General features: G+C 35.8%; 1 protein-coding gene across 5 annotated transcripts in view; it reads left to right on the plus strand.

Moving 5' to 3' along the window:
• The window catches only part of BAIAP2 (BAR/IMD domain containing adaptor protein 2), a 173018-nt gene that overhangs the window by 42898 nt on the left and 108799 nt on the right, over nt 1–21321 (plus strand). For all 5 annotated transcript variants that reach the window (XM_031965612.1, XM_031965610.1, XM_031965613.1 and 2 more), the window contains exon 3: nt 10602–10688. In XM_031965612.1, the coding sequence (XP_031821472.1) occupies nt 10602–10688 (87 nt within the window). The remainder of the gene's footprint in view (nt 1–10601; nt 10689–21321) is intronic.

Here is a 21321-nt window from a genome sequence, read left to right on the forward strand (position 1 = left end):
AAAATTGATTTGAAACGTACTGATCCTTAAGTGAATCCAGAGTAGCAGGGATGGCAGTCATGATCTTGGACAAGGCAATAGTAAAACCCGATTAAAAGATCCTTAGTTGTACATTTAGAGCTGGAAGGATCCTCATAGATCATTGAACTCATCTCACTCATATTATAAATGAGGAACCAGGGGTATTTAAATTTTAGTATCTTAATTTAGGATCACACATGTAAGAAGTGTCTTAGGCAGCATTTGAAATCAGGCTTTCCTAAATCTTAAGTCCTGATAAATAAAGCAACTACATTGTGTTTAATGATACTATAGATAATGGAGCAATATTTATATTGTATTTATATTTGCAGCAAGGATACAGTGGTACTTATATTAAGTTTTGGTAGATGCAGCCCTTGTTGCCTTGCTGTGGAAATGAATCTGATCAGCAGATCATCAGAGTAGAGTAATTTACATTAGGGTAGGCACCATTGTATGTCTGAGAGGTTTGGATTTTTTTAATGCCCTTAGATGACCCCAGGAAGCTGGAATCAGGCAGGTCCAGTGACAAAGATTTGTCTGTTTTTAGGGAAAATTAATCCCTGTCCTAAAAGTGGAGGAGGGGCTAGGGCCTACCTCATACTGTGAGTGAGGGAAAGGATACTGCATCATTGAAGTACTTATAAATACCAGTCCTATCATAGACCTATATACAATTTTAGAAAAATTAGACGTAGTAAATAGCAAGTGATTGTTTATTTGTTAAGAAAAATATGGTATAGAGATTTTTCAGTTTATCATGACTCTTTTATGAATAATACGATATGCTAGAATATAAAGAACTTATACAATAATGAAAAAAATGTAAACACATTCTTTTCCTAACACAAAAAAAATTTAATCAATAAGATGAATTTGAAGAAAGGGTGTAGATTTAAATGAGGACTAATATAATCCTATAAAATAAGTAGGTTAAAAAAATAAAAAATATTTTTATCAAAGGAAATGTCATAAATGAGGCAACATATTAATGTTTTTGGAATGCAGGCATAATAGTCCTTTGTGGCAAATTTATGTTGCTAAACACATCAAAAAAAGAGAAAAATAATCTCTCAATGAAACAATCAATGAATTGGGCTAGCAGTTTGTTTTTTAAACAAAATAAAACAGCAGCAGCAGCAACAACAAAAAAACCACTCCAAAATAACCAAAGATTAAAAAAAAACACAAATAAACAGAAAAATAGAAATAATGTTCTTATCTTGGGTAAATAACTCACTTTCTTTTCACCAAAGTGGCTTATTTGGTTCCAGTTATAGCCACTGACCAAACTGGCCACATTCCAAATAAGATGTCCTGACAAGAGAACACCATCTGGAATGGTGCAAAAGTGTGTTTTTAGTTCTGCCACATTACTACAGTTCAACAGTCACTAGGTCACTTCCTTTTTAAGGATACTTCTCCTCCCAAGAACTAAGGAATTTCAGCAGATATGGCTTTTGAGGGTGTAAATCTTGATCTAGTCTTTACTTTCCCTTTTAAGAGCTTATTCCATTGAGCATTCTCTTTCTCTTTCCTCTTCTTTTCCTTTCTCTTGGTGCCTTCCCTATTAGCTACAGACATGTTCGGGTCTTTGTTGTTGTTATTCAGTTTTTTAGTTGTGTCTGATCCCTTATGACCCCATTTGGGGGTTTCTTGACTTAAGGTATTGCAATAGTTTGCCATATTTTGATAGATGAGGAAACTGAGGCAAACAGGGTGATGTGACTTGCCTAGGATCACACAGCTAGTAAGTGTGCGAGGCTAGATTTAAACTCAGGAAAAGAGGTCTTCCTGCCTCCAGGTCTGCCCCTCTATCCACTGCTCTGGTCCGTTCTCAAAAACTTTTCACTTGACCCTTCCATCCCCTTAGGTTACTGCAAGTGTGCTATGGCCCCACTCTCTCTGGCCAGGCACACTACAGCTGCTTCTTAGAGTTCTTTGTCATCATGAGCAAAGTCTACTAATTTTGGCTTGAGCCTTCTATCATTTGTGTTCCCCTTATTTTAAGAGCCCAATAACTAGCATCCTAATTCCATTTAATACTTAACATTAGGTAGTCTTTACAAAGGGATATTTATTTCAAAAATATAGCAAGAACAAACATATTCATTTACCTTAACACTTGGCATCATAAACTCCTCTATACCATTGTGATCTGGAAAGGGTACTCTCAACACTGTTTAGTTTCTATATTACACTGGTCCCACCAATTTCATATTCAGATGTGGGGTGACTATAGAGTAAGCCTGTAGCCACTGCTGGTCTGGCTTTCTGAAGGTTATTCCCAAAGGTCACATTCCTTGCGGCCATACTAGGACTCCGGAATGACAAAATGCTGAAGAGCCTTCTAGACTAGTGGTATCAAACTCATACCATCCTCAGAATCACATAATTAACATTATTTGTTTTGTTGTATTTTAATTAATGTGTTTTTTGTAAAATATTTTCCAGTTACATTTTAATCAGACTCGTGCTGCACTTGGGTGTATGATGGGCTCCATGTGGCCTGTGGCTATGTGTTGGATACCTGTTCTAGACCTTTTGAACTTTGAAAGGTTCAAAGTTTCCACTGTCTTCACTAGTAGCTGAGCTCTCCCACAAATATTGAGACAAAGAGGGGGTTGCTAAAGCTGAGAGGTCTTTTTGAATGACTTAACAACCCAATTGAGAAGTCTATCAGGTGTTTTGCTTTTTTTTTTTTTTTTTTTTTTTTTCACCAGAACCACTTACAGAATGTCTCTGTTAGATTTTGTAGTCTATTTCTCAGAAACATTTTCCTTGTATGTAATCACTATTGTCCTGGAAGCATCACCCCCTAGGCTCCTCCTTGTAGAAAGCCATTTTCTCCTTAGCGTCTTCTATGTGGAAAACCATCTCCCTAGCATCCTTTATAGTGTGATAATCATTATGTATGATTTTTTTCTTGGGTTCTGTTTATTTTTGCATTGTATCAATTCACACAGATCTCTGTATGTTTCTCAGAATTTTTCATGTTTGACATTTCTTGCTATAGTATTTACCATAGCATTTATATATACCATAGTTGCCTTTCCCCTCTCTCACAGCCATGACCTCCATTTACTTCTCAACTCTGCAGTCTGATTTCCAACCCATAACTTGAGTTAGAAACTCCTAGATACAAGGTTAACCATGTCCCTTAACTGATAAATTCAGTGGCCTTTTCTTAGTCCCCATTTTCCTTTGACACTGTTGACAAGATTCCCTTCCTTTGACTTCTATGACACTTTTCCTTGTTTTTCTTCCCGTTTAACTTCTCAGTTTCTCTTGCTTGATTGCCATAATGGTCTTCTCCCTTGGTGTAAGTGTTGCCTAGGACTTTATCCTGGGTCCTTTTCTTTTTATAGTCTCTCTCATTGATCTCATGTTTCCATGGGTTCAGTTATTATCTATTTATAAATGATTCTCATATTTGTATCACAGAATCATAGATTTACAGCTGGAAGGCACCTTCAAAGTCATGTAGTGCAAATTCATTTTATATATGAAGTAATTGAGGCTCAGAATTGTTAACTGTGTTGCCTGTTGTCAAATGTCTTTCACTAAGTGTTTGAAACTTGTTTTGAATTCAGGTCTCTTTTGACTATTTCATGGCTTTTAAAGAAAATAAAATTTGTTGAATTAATTTGTAATTTTTAGTAGAAAGCTTTCTATTTGCTGACAGAGGATAGATAGTTCTGAAAGTGATAATCTACAAAGCATTGGTATGCTGCTGAGCTGATGATTATTTGGTCTCACTTCCCTTTTTATAATGCACCTCCTCTCATTTTTCCTTTACTTCCCTCATTTTCCACAACAATGATCTCAATGGATATTTATCCCTTCTCTACAAAGGTCAATGTTAAAAAACCTTTGGGTAGTTGAAAGGGGGGGGGGGGGGCTGCCTCAGTACACACCCTGATAAACTGATTTTCCCTAGGCCAGATGACAAAATGACAGAAAATAAGAAGCAGTTAATGAGACAATGAGTGTAAAAATGTAAAAAAATAGTGTTATCTCATGCATGAGTTGTGAACAATATTGTTTGGAATTACAGCGCATATTGCTATTTGATAGTCAAGAATTGCCTGCAGTGTGTTATTACTGGGTTTATATCCCAAAGAGATCTTAAAGAAGGGAAAGGGATCTTTATGTGCAAGAATGTTTGTGTCAGCCCTTTTTGTAGTGGCCAGAAACTGGAAACTGAGTGGATGCCCATCAATTGGAGAATGGCTGAATAACTTGTGGTATATGAATGTTATGGAATATTATTGTTCTGTAAGAAATGACCAGCAGGATGATTTCAGAAAGGCCTGGAGAGACTTACATGAACTGGTGCTGAGTGAAATGAGCAGGGCCAGGAGATCATTATATACTTCAACAACAATACTATACGATGATCAATTCTGATGGACCTGGCCATCCTCAGCAATGAGATGAACCAAATCAGTTCCAAGGGAGCAGTAACAAACTGAACCAGATACACCCAGCGAAAAGAACTCTGGGAGATGACTAAGAACCATTACATTGAATTCCCAATCCCTCTATTTTTGCCCACCTACATTTTTTGATTTCCTTCACAGGCTAATTGTACAATATTTCAGAATCCGATTCTTGTTTGTAGAGCAAAATAATGGTTTGGACATGTATACTTATTTTGTATTTAATTTATACTTTAATATATTTAACATGTATTGGTCATCCTGCCATTTAGGGGAGGGGGTGGGGAAGGAAGGGAAAAATTGGAACAAAAGGTTTGGCAATTGTCAATGCTATAAAATTACCCATGCATATAGCTTGTAAATAAAAAGCTATTAAAAAAAAAAAGAATTGCCTGCAGTTCTGGTGACTCTTTAAAAATCAAAAGACTCTACAAGTTAAGTTCAGTCAGGAGATTCCTCTGGAGGAGTATGATCTCTGGCAGCATAGAAGGGAGCCAGTTATAGAAGAAAAGCCCAGAGACATGGGGAGGAGAGAAGAAGGAGTTACCTTTTTCTTTCCCTCATTGCTTGTGACTTTCAGAGGAGTTACAAAGTAGCAGGCATCACATCCAATAGGGAGTAAATTGAGGAAAGAATTGAAGGCCAAGGAGAGAAGGAGCTTCTGTAGAGTATGACCTGGTGGTAGAGAAGAGAACCAACTCTGATTGTTATAAATTGAATAACAAGCTCAGGGAATCCAATTGATTGATCTGCCCAATGAGAAATGCTGTATCTGGGGGATAATCATTAAAGGATACTATAAGAAAGGAAAGGTCAATTTAAGTCTTACACTATTGTAGAAAGTCTGAGTTGTTTAGGCTGAACATATTCCTTTTCTCAGTGTATCTGTATGTATACTTATTCTTCCCACTTGACCATATATGTAATGAGAGAGTCTAACCTAGGTTTATTATTCTTTTTTTTTTTTTTTTTTTAATTTAATAGCCTTTTATTTACAGGATATATACATGGGTAACTTTACAGCATTAACAATTGCCAAACCTCTTGTTCCAATTTTTCACCTCTTACCCCCTCCCCTAAATGGCAGGATGACCAGTAGATGTTAAATATATTAAAATATAACTTAGATACACAATAAGCATACATGATCAAAACATTATTTTGCTGTACAAAAAGAATCAGACTCTGAATTATTGTACAATTAGCTTGTGAAGGAAATCAAAAATGCAGGTGTGCATAAATATAGGGATTGGGAATTCAATGTAATGGTTTTTAGTCATCTCCCAGAGTTCTTTTTCTGGGTATAGCTAGTTCAGTTCATTACTGCTCCATTAGAAATGATTTGGTTGATCTCGTTGCTGAGGATGGCCTGATCCATCAGAACTGGTCATCATCTAGTATTGTTGTTGAAGTACATAATGATCTCCTGGTCCTGCTCATTTCACTCAGCATCAGTTCGTTAAGTCTCCCAGGCCTTCTGAAATCATCCTGTTGGTCATTTCTTACAGAACAGTAATATTCCATAATTTTCATATACCACAATTTATTCAGCCATTCTCCAACTGATGGACATCCATTCAGTTTCCAGTTTCTAGCCACTACAAAAAGGGCTGCCACAAACATTCGTGCACATACAGGACCCTTTCCCTTCTTTATAATCTCTTTGGGATATAATCCCAGTAGTAACACTGCTGGATCAAAGGGTATGCACAGTTTGATAACTTTTTGAGCATAGTTCCAAACTACTCTCCAAAATGGTTGGATTCGTTCACAACTCCACCAACAATGCATCAATGTGGCTCAGCAATTCTAAGGGATTTGCCTTCGTTCACACTGCCAGGTGAGGGGCAAAAATCAAGATTCAAACTCACAGAAATGAGCACGGCCAGGAGATCATTATATACTTCAACAACAACACTATATGATGACCAGTTCTAATGGCTCTGGCCATCCTCAGCAATGAGATCAACCAAATCAGTTCCAATGGAGCAGTAATGAACTGAACCAGCTACGCATTTATTAGGATGGCAGGAAATACAGATTTAGTAATTCTAACCGTAAATGTAAATGGGATGAACTCCCCCATAAAGAGGAGGCAGATAGCAGACTGGATCAAAAGTCAGAACCCTACAATATGTTGTTTACAAGAAACACATTTAAAGCAGGGGGATACATATAGAGTAAAGGTAAAAGGCTGGAGCAAAATCTATTATGCTTCAGGTGAAGTCAAAAAAGCAGGGGTAGCCATCCTTATCTCAGATCAAGCAAAAGTAAAAATTGATCTAATTAAAAGAGATAAGGAAGGAAACTACATCCTGCTAAAGGGTAGCATAAACAACGAAGCAATATCAATATTAAACATATATGCACCAAGTGGTATGGCACTCAACTTCCTAAAGGAGAAGTTAAGAGAGTTGCAAGAAGAAATAGACAACAAAACTGTAATAGTAGGAGATCTCAACCTTGCACTCTCAGAATTAGACAAATCAAACCACAAAACAAATAAGAAAGAAATTAAAGAAGTAAATAGAATATTAGAAAAATTAGGTATGTTGGATCTTTGGAGAAAATTGAATGGAGATAGAAGGGAATATACTTTCTTCTCAGCAGTTCATGGAACCTATTCAAAAATTGACCATATATTAGGACATAAAGACCTCAAAATTAAATGCAAGAAAGCAGAAATAGTAAATGCTTTCTTTTCAGATCATGATGCAATAAAAACTACATTCAACAAAAAGTTAGGGGGAAATAGACCAAAAAGTAATTGGAAACTAAACAATCTCATCTTAAAGAATGATTGGGTGAAGCAGCAAATTATAGATACAATTAATAATTTCACTCAAGATAATGACAATGATGAGACATCATACCAAAATTTGTGGGATGCAGCCAAAGCGGTAATAAGAGGGAATTTTATATCCTTAGAGGCTTACTTGAATAAAACAGAGAAAGAAAAGATTAATGAATTGGGCTTGCAACTAAAAAAACTAAAAAAAGACCAAATTAAAAACCCCCAATCAAATACTAAATTGGAAATTCTAAAATTAAAAGGAGAAATTAAAAATATTGAAAGTAAAAAAACTATTGAACTAATTAATAAAACTAAGAGTTGGTTCTATGAAAAAGCCAATAAAATAGATAAGCCTTTGGTAAATCTGATTAGAAAAAGGAGGGAGGAAAATGAAATTAGTAGTCTTAAAAATGAAAAGGGAGAACTTTCCACCAATGAAGAGGAAATTAGAGAAATAATAAGGAGTTATTTTGCTCAACTTTATGCCAATAAATTTGATAACCTAAGTGAAATGGATGACTACCTCCAAAAATATAGACTTCCCAGACTAACAGAGGAGGAAGTAAATTGCTTGAATAGTCCCATTTCAGAAAAAGAAATAGAACAGGCAATTAAACAACTCCCTAAGAAAAAATCCCCAGGACCAGATGGATTTACATGTGAATTTTACCAAACATTTAAAGAACAATTGGCCCCAATGCTATATAAATTATTTGATAAAATAGGGAATGAAGGAGTCCTACCAAATTCCTTCTATGACACAGACATGGTACTGATACCTAAACCAGGTAGGCTGAAAACAGAGAAAGAAAATTATAGACCAATCTCCCTAATGAATATTGATGCTAAAATCTTAAATAAGATATTAGCAAAAAGACTACAGAAAATCATCTCCAAGATAATACACTATGATCAAGTAGGATTTATACCAGGAATGCAGGGCTGGTTCAATATTAGGAAAACTATCAATATAATTGGCCATGTTAATAACCAAATTAACAAAAACCATATGATCATCTCAATAGATGCAGAAAAAGCATTTGATAAAATCCAACATCCATTCCTATTAAAAACACTTGAGAGTATAGGAATAAATGGACTTTTCCTTAAAATAATCAGCAGCATTTATTTAAAACCATCAGTAAGCATCATATGTAATGGAGACAAACTGCAACCATTCCCAATAAGATCTGGAGTGAAACAAGGTTGCCCACTATCACCGTTACTATTTAATATTGTATTAGGTTTATTATTCTATTTAATTTTTTTGTTCTATTTAATAGTTCTATGAACTATTGTTTTGACAATGACTGCTCAGTAAATAGTAAATAGCATTGCTTGTAAGTACACTATTAGGAAATTATGATATAGTTTTAGGAGAGGTAACCCATGGAAAACTTTGAACCTCTGAGGGTAGCCTGGAAGGAATTGGGAGGGTGACCCAGAGGGAGAGATCCACTTGTATAGCAAGAAAGTTCTTTTAGGACTGATGAAGCAGTTTGGGGTAGCTAGGTGGCACAGTGGGTGGAGTATCAGGCTTGAATGGGAAAGATTGATTATCTGGAGCAGCCTTGGATTGTGCTGTGTGACTCTGGGCAGGTTACTTAACTCTCTGTGCCTAAGTTTCCTCATCTGTTATAGGATCTGGAGAAGGAAGGTGGCAAACCACTTTAGTATCTTTGCCAAGAAAACTCCAAGTGGGGTTACACAGAGTTGGACATGAACAACAAAAATACAGTCATGTCCAGGTTTTCCATATGGATTAAAACCACCTTTTTTCTGAATTCATGTAAGCAGATGGACAAGACTTGGACTTCTTTTTGTAAGTTTTTTAAAGCCCATGCCAAATGTTACTTCTCCTGGGCCTGAATTTCTTTGTCTGTAAAATAAGAGGGTTGGACTAGAAGATCTCTGAGGCCATTTCCAACCTTAAGTCCTATGAAACCTTTCTTGATTTTTAATATAATTGATATTCCTTCATCTCTCCTGCCCCCCCATTCTGAACTTCATAGAAAACTTTGTACCTCTTTAATGCTTTTCTTAAAATTTTGTTTTGTATCAATATATTAATGTTATTAATATATTATTTTGTATCAGTTCTCGCCACCATCTCTACTTCAACTGTACTGCTTCATGAGAATCAAAATATAGCTGATAAGTTAGTTGTGTTTTTCTTCCATTTATCTTACAGAGCTTACTCTATTATCTACAGAGCAGCATTCCCCATGGTGACAAGGCAGCAGAGTCTTGTGCTACAGAACAAATTGTTTGCATTTAATTGAAAACTATAAAAATAAAATTTGATAGAGTACCCAGTTATAAGAACTCTCACTGGGTTCTATGTAAAACAGCATTAAAAACATAATTATCCTGACTTTGCAATCTCGCCATGCTCCTGATCTTTTAGCCATTGAATTCCCTTCTCTTTGTCTTCACCATTTCTTGTTAGTCAGAAGTCCGGGGACATGGGGCTTTCTTTTTATGTTTAGGGAAATTTTAAAAGCAAACTAGAAAATTTCAGAAAGATAATTTCTCAATTGAGAAAACTACGACTTATGCTCAAACTTTGATCATGGATCGTTGATTTAGAGTAGGAAGAAATCTTAGACACCATCTTGTCAGTTCCTTTCATTTCACCATCATGGAAAGTAAGAGTTAGAAAAGCAAAATGATTGCCTAAGATCAATTGACTAATATCAATAGCGTACTTGATTGAAATCATTTTCAGTAGAAGATTAATGCACAGCTGGTTAGACCAGAATCTGTTATTTAAAGCATTAGGAGTTAAATACATTGGCAACTCAATTATATTAATATGATCAGGCATTGTTAAGTGCCAGTTATACATATAATTTAATGTACTTGGGGGAGACATGCATAATTTTTAAGGCCAGAAAGAAGAAAAAGTGAGAAATGATTCAATATACTATATAGGAAGTGATAAGATTCCCATGAATTTTCTTGCTCAATTGTTGTGTTTCTGATCTTCTGAAGAACACTTGAAAGAAACTTTCTCAGCTTTCCCCTACTCCTAACACAATAGGGAACAACATTCATGATTTCCTTAGTTCTGGACCTGGACCATGTCCTCAGAATGAGAAGAAGCCTAATGTTTGGAATGACATTACTATGTGATTGTTGGAATGTCAAGAGACTGATGTTGATTTGAAACCAGAAATCAAGTGTTGAATACTTCTGTGTACAAAGGAAATGCCAATAGGACATGTTACAGAACAACTTTAATGGTATAGGAGTGCTTGCCAACAGTCATGACCTGAGTTTTGTGTTGCTTTTTTTTTTTTTTTTCCAAGGAAATGACCAGATTTCATTTTGTTTTCTCTTAGGTGTGACATTTGCTGCCAAAGGTTATTTTGATGCCCTGGTAAAAATGGGGGAGTTGGCCAGTGAAAGTCAAGGCTCAAAAGAACTTGGTAAGATTTGCAACTGTAGAGAGAAAAGAACAATTTGGGAGCTTTTGGAATGTTCAGAAGGTGGGGGTGGGGTGGAAAATGAAGTTCTGTAACATAATTTAAATAGGTTTTTTTTTTGTCTCAGGTTTGGTCTGCTTTTAAACAGAAATCAAGGGAAAATTCCTCACCAGAATTTAAACTTTTAAAATAAACCAGTATTTTTGTGGCTTTCCTAAAATACAAGCATGGCCTGTGCTATTGCTTTTTCATCTTGTTCATGGGATACGTTGCTGTTATCAATAACTTAACTAATGTATAAATAAGAAGAGAGCACTCCAGGAAGTTGTCTCAGTGGTTGTGGTTGAATGTGACAGAGGTGGGGAGAGATTGGTCTTTTGCCAAATAACAATTTAACAGTTGGCAGAGAAACCAGATTGATTTTTCCCCCCAAGTTTTACATAGCATGTGTTCTCCAGGCCATTTGGTAGTCTAGCAACGAATTTTGTGTTGATTAAGCTAAGAAGATTTAGGACATTGAGTCAAACTATTTAATAAGAAAATTCTGTGACCACAAGATTATCTTTGTAATACAAAGTTTGGCTTTTTCCTAGTGAGGACATTTTGGACTTGCTGTTCTTTGCATTAAGTGCTATGGAAACCAGGTCCCTGCCTTCTGAAAGCTTCTACTCCTTGTCATCACAATAATGCAAACAAATGTTAGTTTGGAGTTAGTTATAAAGGTAGCTGACCTGTAATAACTTGATCCTTTTGAAAGAAATAAGGCAGGTTGGCTTAATTAACTAGACTTACCAGTTTATGTTTATACAGGTGTTTGAATATTAGCTCTAGGTCATGACTGTTAATTTTTACCCAGGGAGGAATACTTTTATCTTAAGATTTACTGTTAAATTCACACACGTGGGCATGTTGAATCTATATCCAGACCTTTTCTCCATTCAATCTTTCAATAAGTTATCATTAGTAATACAAGTAGCAGCATAAACATACACAGAATGTTAAAACTAAAAGGGATTTTAACATTAGTCTTATCCAATTCTACTTTTATATGCATGAAGTAACAAACTAAGATCCAGAGAAGTTAATGATAATTGCTTACTTTATATAATTCTTTATATTATTCTATCATCACTACAATATTATGACCTCTAGGACCTCTAATTACCTCTGTTTAGCTCATACAGTTTTCGCCAGTAGTCACATTGGAATTAGAGCATAGATTTCAGTTTTTCTTCTTATACTTTTTCTATACCATAGGCATACCTTGAAGATATTTTGGGCTCAGTTCCAGACCATTGCAATAAAGTGAATGTTGCAATAAAGCAAGTCATAATTTTTTTTTTGTTTCCCAGTTCTTACAAAAGTTATGTTTACCCTGTGCTGTAGTCTATTAAATATGCAATAGTATATTGTCTAAAAAAAAGTTCTTACCTTAATTAAAAATACTTTATTGCTAAAAAGAAAACTGCTAACCACTATCTGAGCCTTCACCCACTTGTAATCTTTTTGCTGGTGTTAGGTTTGGTTGTTGAAAGAGCTGGATATGACAGTTTCTTAAAATAAGACAACAATGAAATTGGCTTCATTGATCGACCCTTCCTTTTACTTCAACACTTATAGGCCACTGTAGGGTTATTAGTTGTCCTCATTTCAATATTGTTATGTCTCAGGGAATGAGGAGGCCCAAGGAGAGAGAGAAAGACGGGGGAACAGCTAGTTAGTGGAGCGGTCAGAACCCACACAACATTCATCTATTAAGATTGCTATTATATGGGTACAATTCATGGTGCTCTGAAACAATGACAATAGTACATCAAAGATCACTGATTACAGATCACCACAACAGATATAATTATAATAAAAAAGTTTGAAATATTGTGAAAATCACTACAATGTGACATAGAGATACTATGTGAGCATATACTCTTGGAAAAATGGTACCAAAAGATTGCTCAATTGCAGGGTTGTCATAAACCTTCAGTTTGTAAAAAAAAATGCAACATCTGCAAAGTACAATAAAGCTAAGTGCAATAAAATGAGTATTCCTGTAAACCCACTTTCCTTTATGTAGCATAGAACTTTCTTCTTTATGGTATTCTTTTTAGGGAAGCATTGGAGGGTTAAAATGGTTTGGAGAAAGTGACTTTTCTACTATCATGCTGGTCATGTGACTTGTAAGTTCTCCCAGGTTGCAGTGGTGATTTGCAGAATATATTTTCAGAATAGTTTTTGTGACATGACTAAGAGACACATATATATTCATGCAGAGATGAAATGAAATGACTTGCAAAAGGAGAGAATTGTCAGGGCAGCCCCTTGAGAAGTCTGAAAAGGGCCTCTGGTTTCTGGAAGGCTTTTAAGAAGTTTTTCTGTGTTTTCAGGTGTTGCTTATTGACTTAACTTATCTGAATATGCTTTGAGATGTTTAGATGCTGATGATCACAATTCTTAATTATGTATTCAATTGTTATAAATAACTATGATAGAATGAACAGATATCAAGACTAAAGCTTCACACATTCAGCCTGGAGGCACTTCCATTTCTTAGGTTATCCTCCAGCAATTAATTTAGGTCTGGTCTACCGTGTGTTGTTTTATGAAAAACAGAGCTCTCAACCCAACTTTCTACTGAGTCATTGTAAGGAATTGAGAGAGGGAAAGGGAGACAGTCTAGAAGAGAGAGAGAGAGAGAGAGAGAGAGAGAGAGAGAGAGAGAGGAGAGAGAAAATGTGTGTGTGTGTGTGTGTGTGTATGTTCCTTCTTCCATGTCTATGAAATGGGGATTTTCTTGACATTACTGCTAATTTATTGGGCCTTAAGCAGACATAATATCAGAAACAAAGAACAGCAGTGCCTGAAAGATGGAAGTCCACAGTGATACCAAGGCTGGAGCATGTGTTAATTATATTGACATTATAGAATTTAGACCAAGAATATATTCTGGACAGCATCTAATTCAGCACCTTCACTTTATTGAACAGGAAGTTAGTGAAATGCCCAAGATCATATAGATAATAAATGATAGTCATGACTGGAACACAGGTTCTCTTACTCTAAATTTAGTTTCCTTTCCACCACATCATTCTGTTTCTTCCTGTTTCAGTGCTGTCCATTGGTGCTTAAGTCATAATGGTTCAGGATAAATTTTCCAAAACTAACTTGTTAGTTTGGTTTCTGGTTGAGTTAGGGAGTCAGTTGACTTAGAGACAGAATCAATTTCAGGTAACAGAGAACTGAGGCAGCATCAAAGGCCATGACATATGCATTTCTGAGATTCTCTGAATGTTCTTTGCTGGTGTATTCACTGTTTTCTTGCTTCTAAATTGACTTACATTTCTGGTTTTGAGTAACCTGGTCATGTGGGTATTTTTTTGGTTTTTTTTTTTTTTTTTTTAGGACATTTCTGGGATTAGGAGAGTGGTGATAGTTAGGAGTCATTTTTTATTTTGCTTTGGTATTGGCCCAGGTACCATTTCAAGATCATATGTTGATCGATGATGAGACCATCATTATGGTCTCAACATAGTTGTACTATTGCATAATGTTCCCATAATGGCATCCAAGTAGCTGTTATATTATTTGGTAAATCTGCAATCTTATAGTAAGAATTGATTATATTAATTCATGGTAGGTGTATTATCCCTGCCAAGGGAACTGTCATTTCACCTGTGTTTACTTTTCTTTTTTCTCTCTCCCATTTTTGAAAAAAGATTTGAGAAGTACTTTTGGTTTTAGAGTACTGAAGTTCTAGTACTCTTTTGGAATCATTTTGTCCTTATGCTTAATTCTTGGAGCTGAATAAGATAGGTTTTGGATGCTTTAATATATAGTAATGTTTGATTAACCTTCTTTTTTCCCAAAGATCCAGTGGATTCTTTGTACCCTGCCTTTTGCCACTTACAGGATAAAATGCAAACTTGACCTGGCATTCACATTGGTTTATAATCAGAATCACATTTGTTTCATATTATCTCTCTTCAAATATTGATAATCTATTTAAATTAGATTAATAGTTGTTCCCTGATATGGTTCTTCCCTCTCCTGTGTCTAAGCAGTGGTACATCTCATCTCTTGTACTTGGAACAGGCTCCCTCCCACTAGTATGCTAAAATTCTTCCCTGTCCTAAAAGCCCATTTCAGGTGTCATCTACTCCACAGGGTTTCTTTGAAACTTTCCTCTCAGTTAGAAATAGTTCTTTTTTTCTGTAAAGCCTTTGTCACTCTGTTATATCTTATAAACTTAAAATTACAGTTTCTGTTATGTTTATTTGAGTACACAACTTATTCCTGGACCATTATTCTTATTAGATTGTAAAATCCTTGAGGGCAGGCAATATATCTGATTTAACTTTATCTGCATTACCTATATTTCTATCCATTACATGCCCACCTCCCCCCCAAATGTCTTGAACTCAACTGGAACTTAATATATGTTTATTGAGGAAGCTGAAAATAGGTGACCTCTCTGAAGTTTTTCTCCTTTACTTATGACTTCCATCAATGAAACCTACAAGTATTTTTTGACTTTCCCTGAGCTTCATGTGTGTCATTCGGGATTAAAATGACTGTTGATCCGAACTGATGCTGAGTGAAATGAGCAGGACCAGGAGATCATTATATACTTCAACAACAATACTAGATGATGACCAGTTCTGATGGATCAGGCCATCCTCAGCAACGAGATCAACCAAATCATTTCTAATGGAGCAGTAATGAACTGAACTAGCTATGCCCAGAAAAAGAACTCTGGGAGAGGACTAAAAACCATTACATTGAATTCCCAATCCCTATATTTATGCACACATGCATTTTTGATTTCCTTCACAAGCTAATTGTACAATAATTCAGAGTCTGATTCTTTTTGTACAGCAAAATAATGTTTTGGTCATGTATACTTATTGTGTATCTAAGTTATATTTTAATATATTTAACATCTACTGGTCATCCTGCCATCTAGGGGAGGGGGTGGGGGGGCTAAGAGGTGAAAAATTGGAACAAGAGGTTTGGCAATTGTTAATGCTGTAAAGTTACCCATGTATATATCCTGTAAATAAAAAGCTATTAAATAAAAAAAAAAAAATGACTGTTGATCTCATTGGAAATATACCAAAAGTTATAAAGTACCATTAGGAGTTAGCATAGGAATCTAGTTATATAACCAGAACTTTCATTCATGTCAATGAAGAAAAAATGACTTAAGCAGGATTGTACCACTTCCTCTCTTTGGCTATATGAATCTGACACTTTCTGGAATGCGGAGTGATTCCCATTCTCAAATATGGCTTTAAAATTTCCTTTATGAATGTCCCTCAACCTTCTACTATTATCCCAAGGAAATAGATCGATTGATGCTTTTTTTTTTAATTTATTTTTTTATTTATTATAATAACTTTTTATTGACAGAACCCATGCCAGGGTAATTTTTTACAACATTATCCCTTGCACTCACTTCTGTTACGATTTTTCCCCTCTCTCCCTCCACTCCCTCCCCTAGATGGCAAGCAGTCCTATATATGTTAAATATGTCGCAGTATATCTTAGATACAATATATGTGTGCAGAACCGAACAGTTCTCTTGTTGCATAGGGAGAATTGGATTCAGAAGGTAAAAATAACCCGGGAAGAAAAACAAAAATGCAAACAGTTTACATTCATTTGCCAGTGTTCTTTCTTTGGGTGTAGCTGCTTCTGCCCATCATTGATCAATTGAAACTGAGTTAGGTCTCTTTGTCAAAGAAATCCACTTCCATCAGAATACATCTTCATATGGTATCGTTGTTGAAGTATGTAATAGATCCATCCATGCTTAGGAGTTTGGCAGTAGTATGGGCAAATTGACAGATTTAAAGAAGAAAGTGAAATGGCTGCCCTTTTGACCATTCCCCCTGCCTTTTTTTTTTTTTTTTTTTTTTTTTTTTGAATTGCTTTAATGATTTGAACAAGGTAAGGTCCAGAATGACTCTTAGAACCATTAGGGGATTGGCCTTATTTGGGTCTACCTGGGCCTCAGATAAAGTGCCTTCTCTCTGAAATTATTTTGATGTATTTCATAAATATTTCTGGGGTCCTATTCAGAAAATTGCTTCACATGATCCTCAGATAGATAAACCATTTCTTTTTAAAAATTTATTATAGCTTTTTATTGACAAAACATATTCATAGGTAATTTTTCAACATTGATCCTTGCAAAAACTTCTGTTCCAACTTTTCCCCTTCTTCCCCCCAGCCTCTCCCCTAGATGGCGGGTAGTTTATTTATGTCTACCTGGAAAAATTCAGACTTTGTGGAGACCCTAGTAATAATTCTTTCTTTCCTCAAACAAAATCAAATTGTAAAGTATCTAGCATAGTGTTCTGCATAGAGTAAGGATTTAACAAATGTTTATTCTTTTCCCCTTTTTTCTTCCCCAACTCCTACCTTTATATTCAAGGGACTTTGATGCTCCTATAAAATCCCCTAAACTTCCACTTTCTCAGCCTCTTTATTTCAAAGCCACACTTGGGGATGGTCATTCATTAGTCCTTAACGTTGCTCATGAATTTCCACTTCCTTGATTAGAAATTTATTTTATTACCTCATTATAACTCCTCTAACTCAGTACTTCCAGACCTATTTTTTGTCCTCATGAGTTCTTTAGCAAGGCTTTAAATGATCTGACTTCATTTTCCTTTCCAGTCATGACTTAACCTGTACTTAGCCATTTTAAATCTACACTGTTCTCTGCTCTGAAATCCCTTTTCTCTTGTCCCATCATTGCTCATTTCTTGCCAAACCTCAGCTGAGGATTACTGCCACCATCTGTATCCTCTGATCTTACTCATAGACTACTGAACAAAACTGGAAAAAATCATGCAACTGAGCTGAGTACTTTATAAATTCTTGTTATCCAATTTCAACTGAGTCTTCACTGAAGCAAATAAGTTCTCTTAGTTTTCCGTCATTGATTCCTTATCTCATTCCCTACAGAAGCTATTCCAGAAGTTTTCTTCTTTTTTCAATCTTCCTCAACCCTTCATTTTCCCCACAGGGAGGAGTCTGATATTTTGAGAGAAAATTGACTTATTCAATAAGCATTATCAAGATAATAAAAAATGGGAAATGTTAGCCCTCTGGATAGAATGAGAAAGATCTTCTATACAAAGTAGGCCCTGATGTAAATTTTTAAGGAAGTCAGAGAAACGAAGAGAGATAGAGGTGAAAGGAGAAGATATGAAGGGGAACCAACAGAGGTGAAGGTGAGGAGTGAGCAAAAGCATTTCAGGATTGGGGGACAAGTATTCAGTACAAGAGCATGGAGATAGCAGATGGGATATTAGCTGAGGAACAGTAGGCCAATATAGCTGGTATATGAAGGGGAATAATGTGTAAGAAGACTAGAAGGGAAAGAAGGATTAATTTATGAAGAGCTTAATTTATATTTTAATATATTTAACATCTACTGGTCATCCTGCCATCTGGGGGAGGGGTTGGGGGTTAAGAGGTGAAAAATTGGAACAAGAGGTTTGGCAATTGTTAATGCTGTAAAGTTACCTATGCATATAACCTGTAAATAAAAGGCTATTAAATAAAAAAAAATTATGAAGAGCTTTAAATGACAAAGAGGATTTCTTACTTGATCTTAGAGGGAAAGGGAACCATTGAAATTCATTTACCAGGGAAGAGGTATGAGCAAGATTTTTAGGAAAATCATCTTGATGGCTGAACATAGGATGGATTGGAGTGGGGAAGAGGCATGTAAGCTTGATTCCACTTGTCTGCCATCTTCTCCAGCAGATTACAATTCATACTCTCTCCTTTTTTTCTGTCTCTTTGTCTTTGTTGTTCTGTTTCTTTTTCTTTTGGTGTTTTTCATCTTTTGAAAACTTTCACTAAACTCAGCCATCCCTTTGAGTGGCCATCCTTATCTCTCTTCCCTTTGTCAGCCAAACTTGTACAAAAAATTTTGTGTATATTCCTCCACGTCTTCTTCTCTCTCCTCAGTTCTTTGCAATCTGAGTTTCACTGCTTTCTGCAAAATTATCAGTGATATTTTAATTGCCAAGTCTGATTGTCTTTGGCAGCCTCATCCTTCTTAATCTATATACTTCACTGTTGACCTCCCTTTTCTTTTGAGTACTCAATCCTTTCCAGGTTTCTGTAACACTAATCTCTTCTGGTTCTCATCTTGTGTATCTATTCCTGTCTCCTTTTCTGACTCATCATTTATATCATATATCCTACTTGGGGATGCTTCACAAAGCTCTGTTTTAGGTCTTTTTCCCTCTTTAGTCACTCTGTCGGTTAAGGTCTCAACCAGTTTACTTACTCTATGTTGATAACTTTCAAATCAATATAGCAAGTATTACTCTTTCCTCTGAGCTTCAGTCCCATGAGATAGATGCTTGTTGGCCAATTCAAATTGGATATTTGAACCATTAGACTCATCATGTCCAAAACTGGACTCACCTTTCCCCTTCATGTCTTCCCTTTTTCCTAAGTTCCCTATTACCATTGTAGCGACCACTCTCTTTCAAGTCTCTCAGGTTCATAAACTTAGCATTATTTTCATCTCCTTACCCCACCTTCATCCTTTATATCTAGTTAGCTGCCAAATCTTGTTTCTACCTACGTGACATATCTTACATCTGACCTACTTTTCTACCTTTGCACAGTTTCCACCTTAATTTAGGCTCTGATGATCTCTTACCTAAATTATCGCAATAGTCTCCTACTTGGTCCTCATACCTCATTTCTTCCCACTTCATTCCATCTTACAAAGTCCTGCCAAAATAATTTTCCTTAAACACTTGACTCTTCTACTCAACTAATTCCAGTGGTTCCCTATTATCCTAACATTAGTTTTTTTTTGTTGTTGTTGTTGTTTAATGTAGCTGCTTAGTGAACAGGAAGATTTTAGTAGGGATATGGAACTGTTATGGAGTAAGAAAAGTTACAAATACAAAAAAAATAATAAAAGGAAATGAGAGTACTGATTTTGAGATGGGGCTGAGTAGGAAACTATAACTGAAAAATTCACCACTTCTAATATGGGCACTGAAGGGAAAGAGATATAGGACTTCAGAAGTAGCTTGAAGTAACTTAAAATTCTTTTTAGCTTGACCTCAACTATCTTTCTTGTCTAACTGAACATTATTTTCCTTTTCCCTCCTTTACCCTCTCCCACCCTATGAGGGGGGGTGGGTATCAAGGGAGAAAGCAGGAAGTTCTAAAATGTGAATAAGCATTCATCCTCAGCCATCTTGTTTAATTTAAAGTAGTAGGACAGCTAGGTGGTGCAGTGGATGGAGCACCAACCCTGAAGTCAGGAGGACCTGAGTTCAAATTTGACCTCAGACACTTAACACTTCCTAGCTATGTGGCCCTCAGCAAGTCACTTAACACCGATTGCCTCAGCAAAAAATAAATAAAAATACAAGTATCTTAAAATGTTCTTAGCCCTCAAGGTAAGAGCAAGGAACAAAATGTGGAAAAATCAGGTGCTTCAGAAATATTGTCCTGCTATTCATCCTTAGGAAAAAAAGGCTTAGGCAGGAGATCAGATTTTAAAATCAGGATCTCATTTCTACTTTTGGCTTTAGCTGCCCTCCCTGGAGAAAGAAGCTAATTTTCTCCTTTAAGTCTGAATAATAATCTCATATTAAACTAGAAAAATACAGAGAAGGCAATATTTGAGGGCCTTAGTTTTGGATATTTTTATATCATTTAGTCTAACTCACCCATTTACTTTTGCTATTAAAAAAAACTTAAATTTTAGTTTAAAAAGTTTAGTTAAAAAAGGAGTTAAAAAAGACTTCAGGACTTCTTTACTTTTGTAGTTTCTCAAAAGGGGACAGTTGTTCCATTGGGTATGTTAAGCTTGTACCCTGAAGATCTTGTAATGAAAGTACTTGATAGCACATTTATGCTATCATTATTATCAGAATAACCATGAATTCAGGACATAAGGGTGCCCCCTGGCTTCTATATTGCCACTTGGATTAGTGCCAGTCAGTCTTCCTATGAGTGGTGCAGTTTGTTCTATGAATTTGAACATGGAAAGTGCCCCAAAATGTTTGTCAAATAGATATTTCTACAATTTTCTCCACTTCATTTTAGCCCAGAGGAGCCCTTCTGCTGCCAGCTGTTATAATTTACTTTGTATTTATGTAATGTGTCATTATTCCCTCCCTGGAGAATGTAAGCTCTTTGATGGTAGAGATTGTTGTATTTTTTGTTTATGTTTTTTTGTCCCACCTCTTGGCACATAGTATTGTTGAACTGAAAGCTACACTTTTCCTATATATTATATATACACAGTAAGCTTAACATTCCCAGTCTACAGAAGTTGCAGCTACAAATCAGACACACTTCACATCATTCCAAAGCATGAAGAAAGTATAGACCCATAGAAAAAAAAGGATAAGAATGAGAGAAAGAATTCTGAGGTACCAGTTTATGAAATCATAAAGCAGGAAAATCATCTGGACCTTCTGGTCCAACTTCCTCAGCTTTTACAAATGTAAAACTATATAGCTCAGAGATATGAAGAGACTTTCTGATGGTCACATACCCCAGTAGTTATTATAGCTCAGATCTCCTTAATTCCAGGATAGTACTATTTCCACCATAAACACACTGCCACTCTTGAATTGCGAAC

This window comes from Sarcophilus harrisii, chromosome 4 (assembly GCF_902635505.1).
Source record: "Sarcophilus harrisii chromosome 4, mSarHar1.11, whole genome shotgun sequence".
Classification (NCBI taxonomy): Eukaryota; Metazoa; Chordata; class Mammalia; order Dasyuromorphia; family Dasyuridae; genus Sarcophilus; species Sarcophilus harrisii.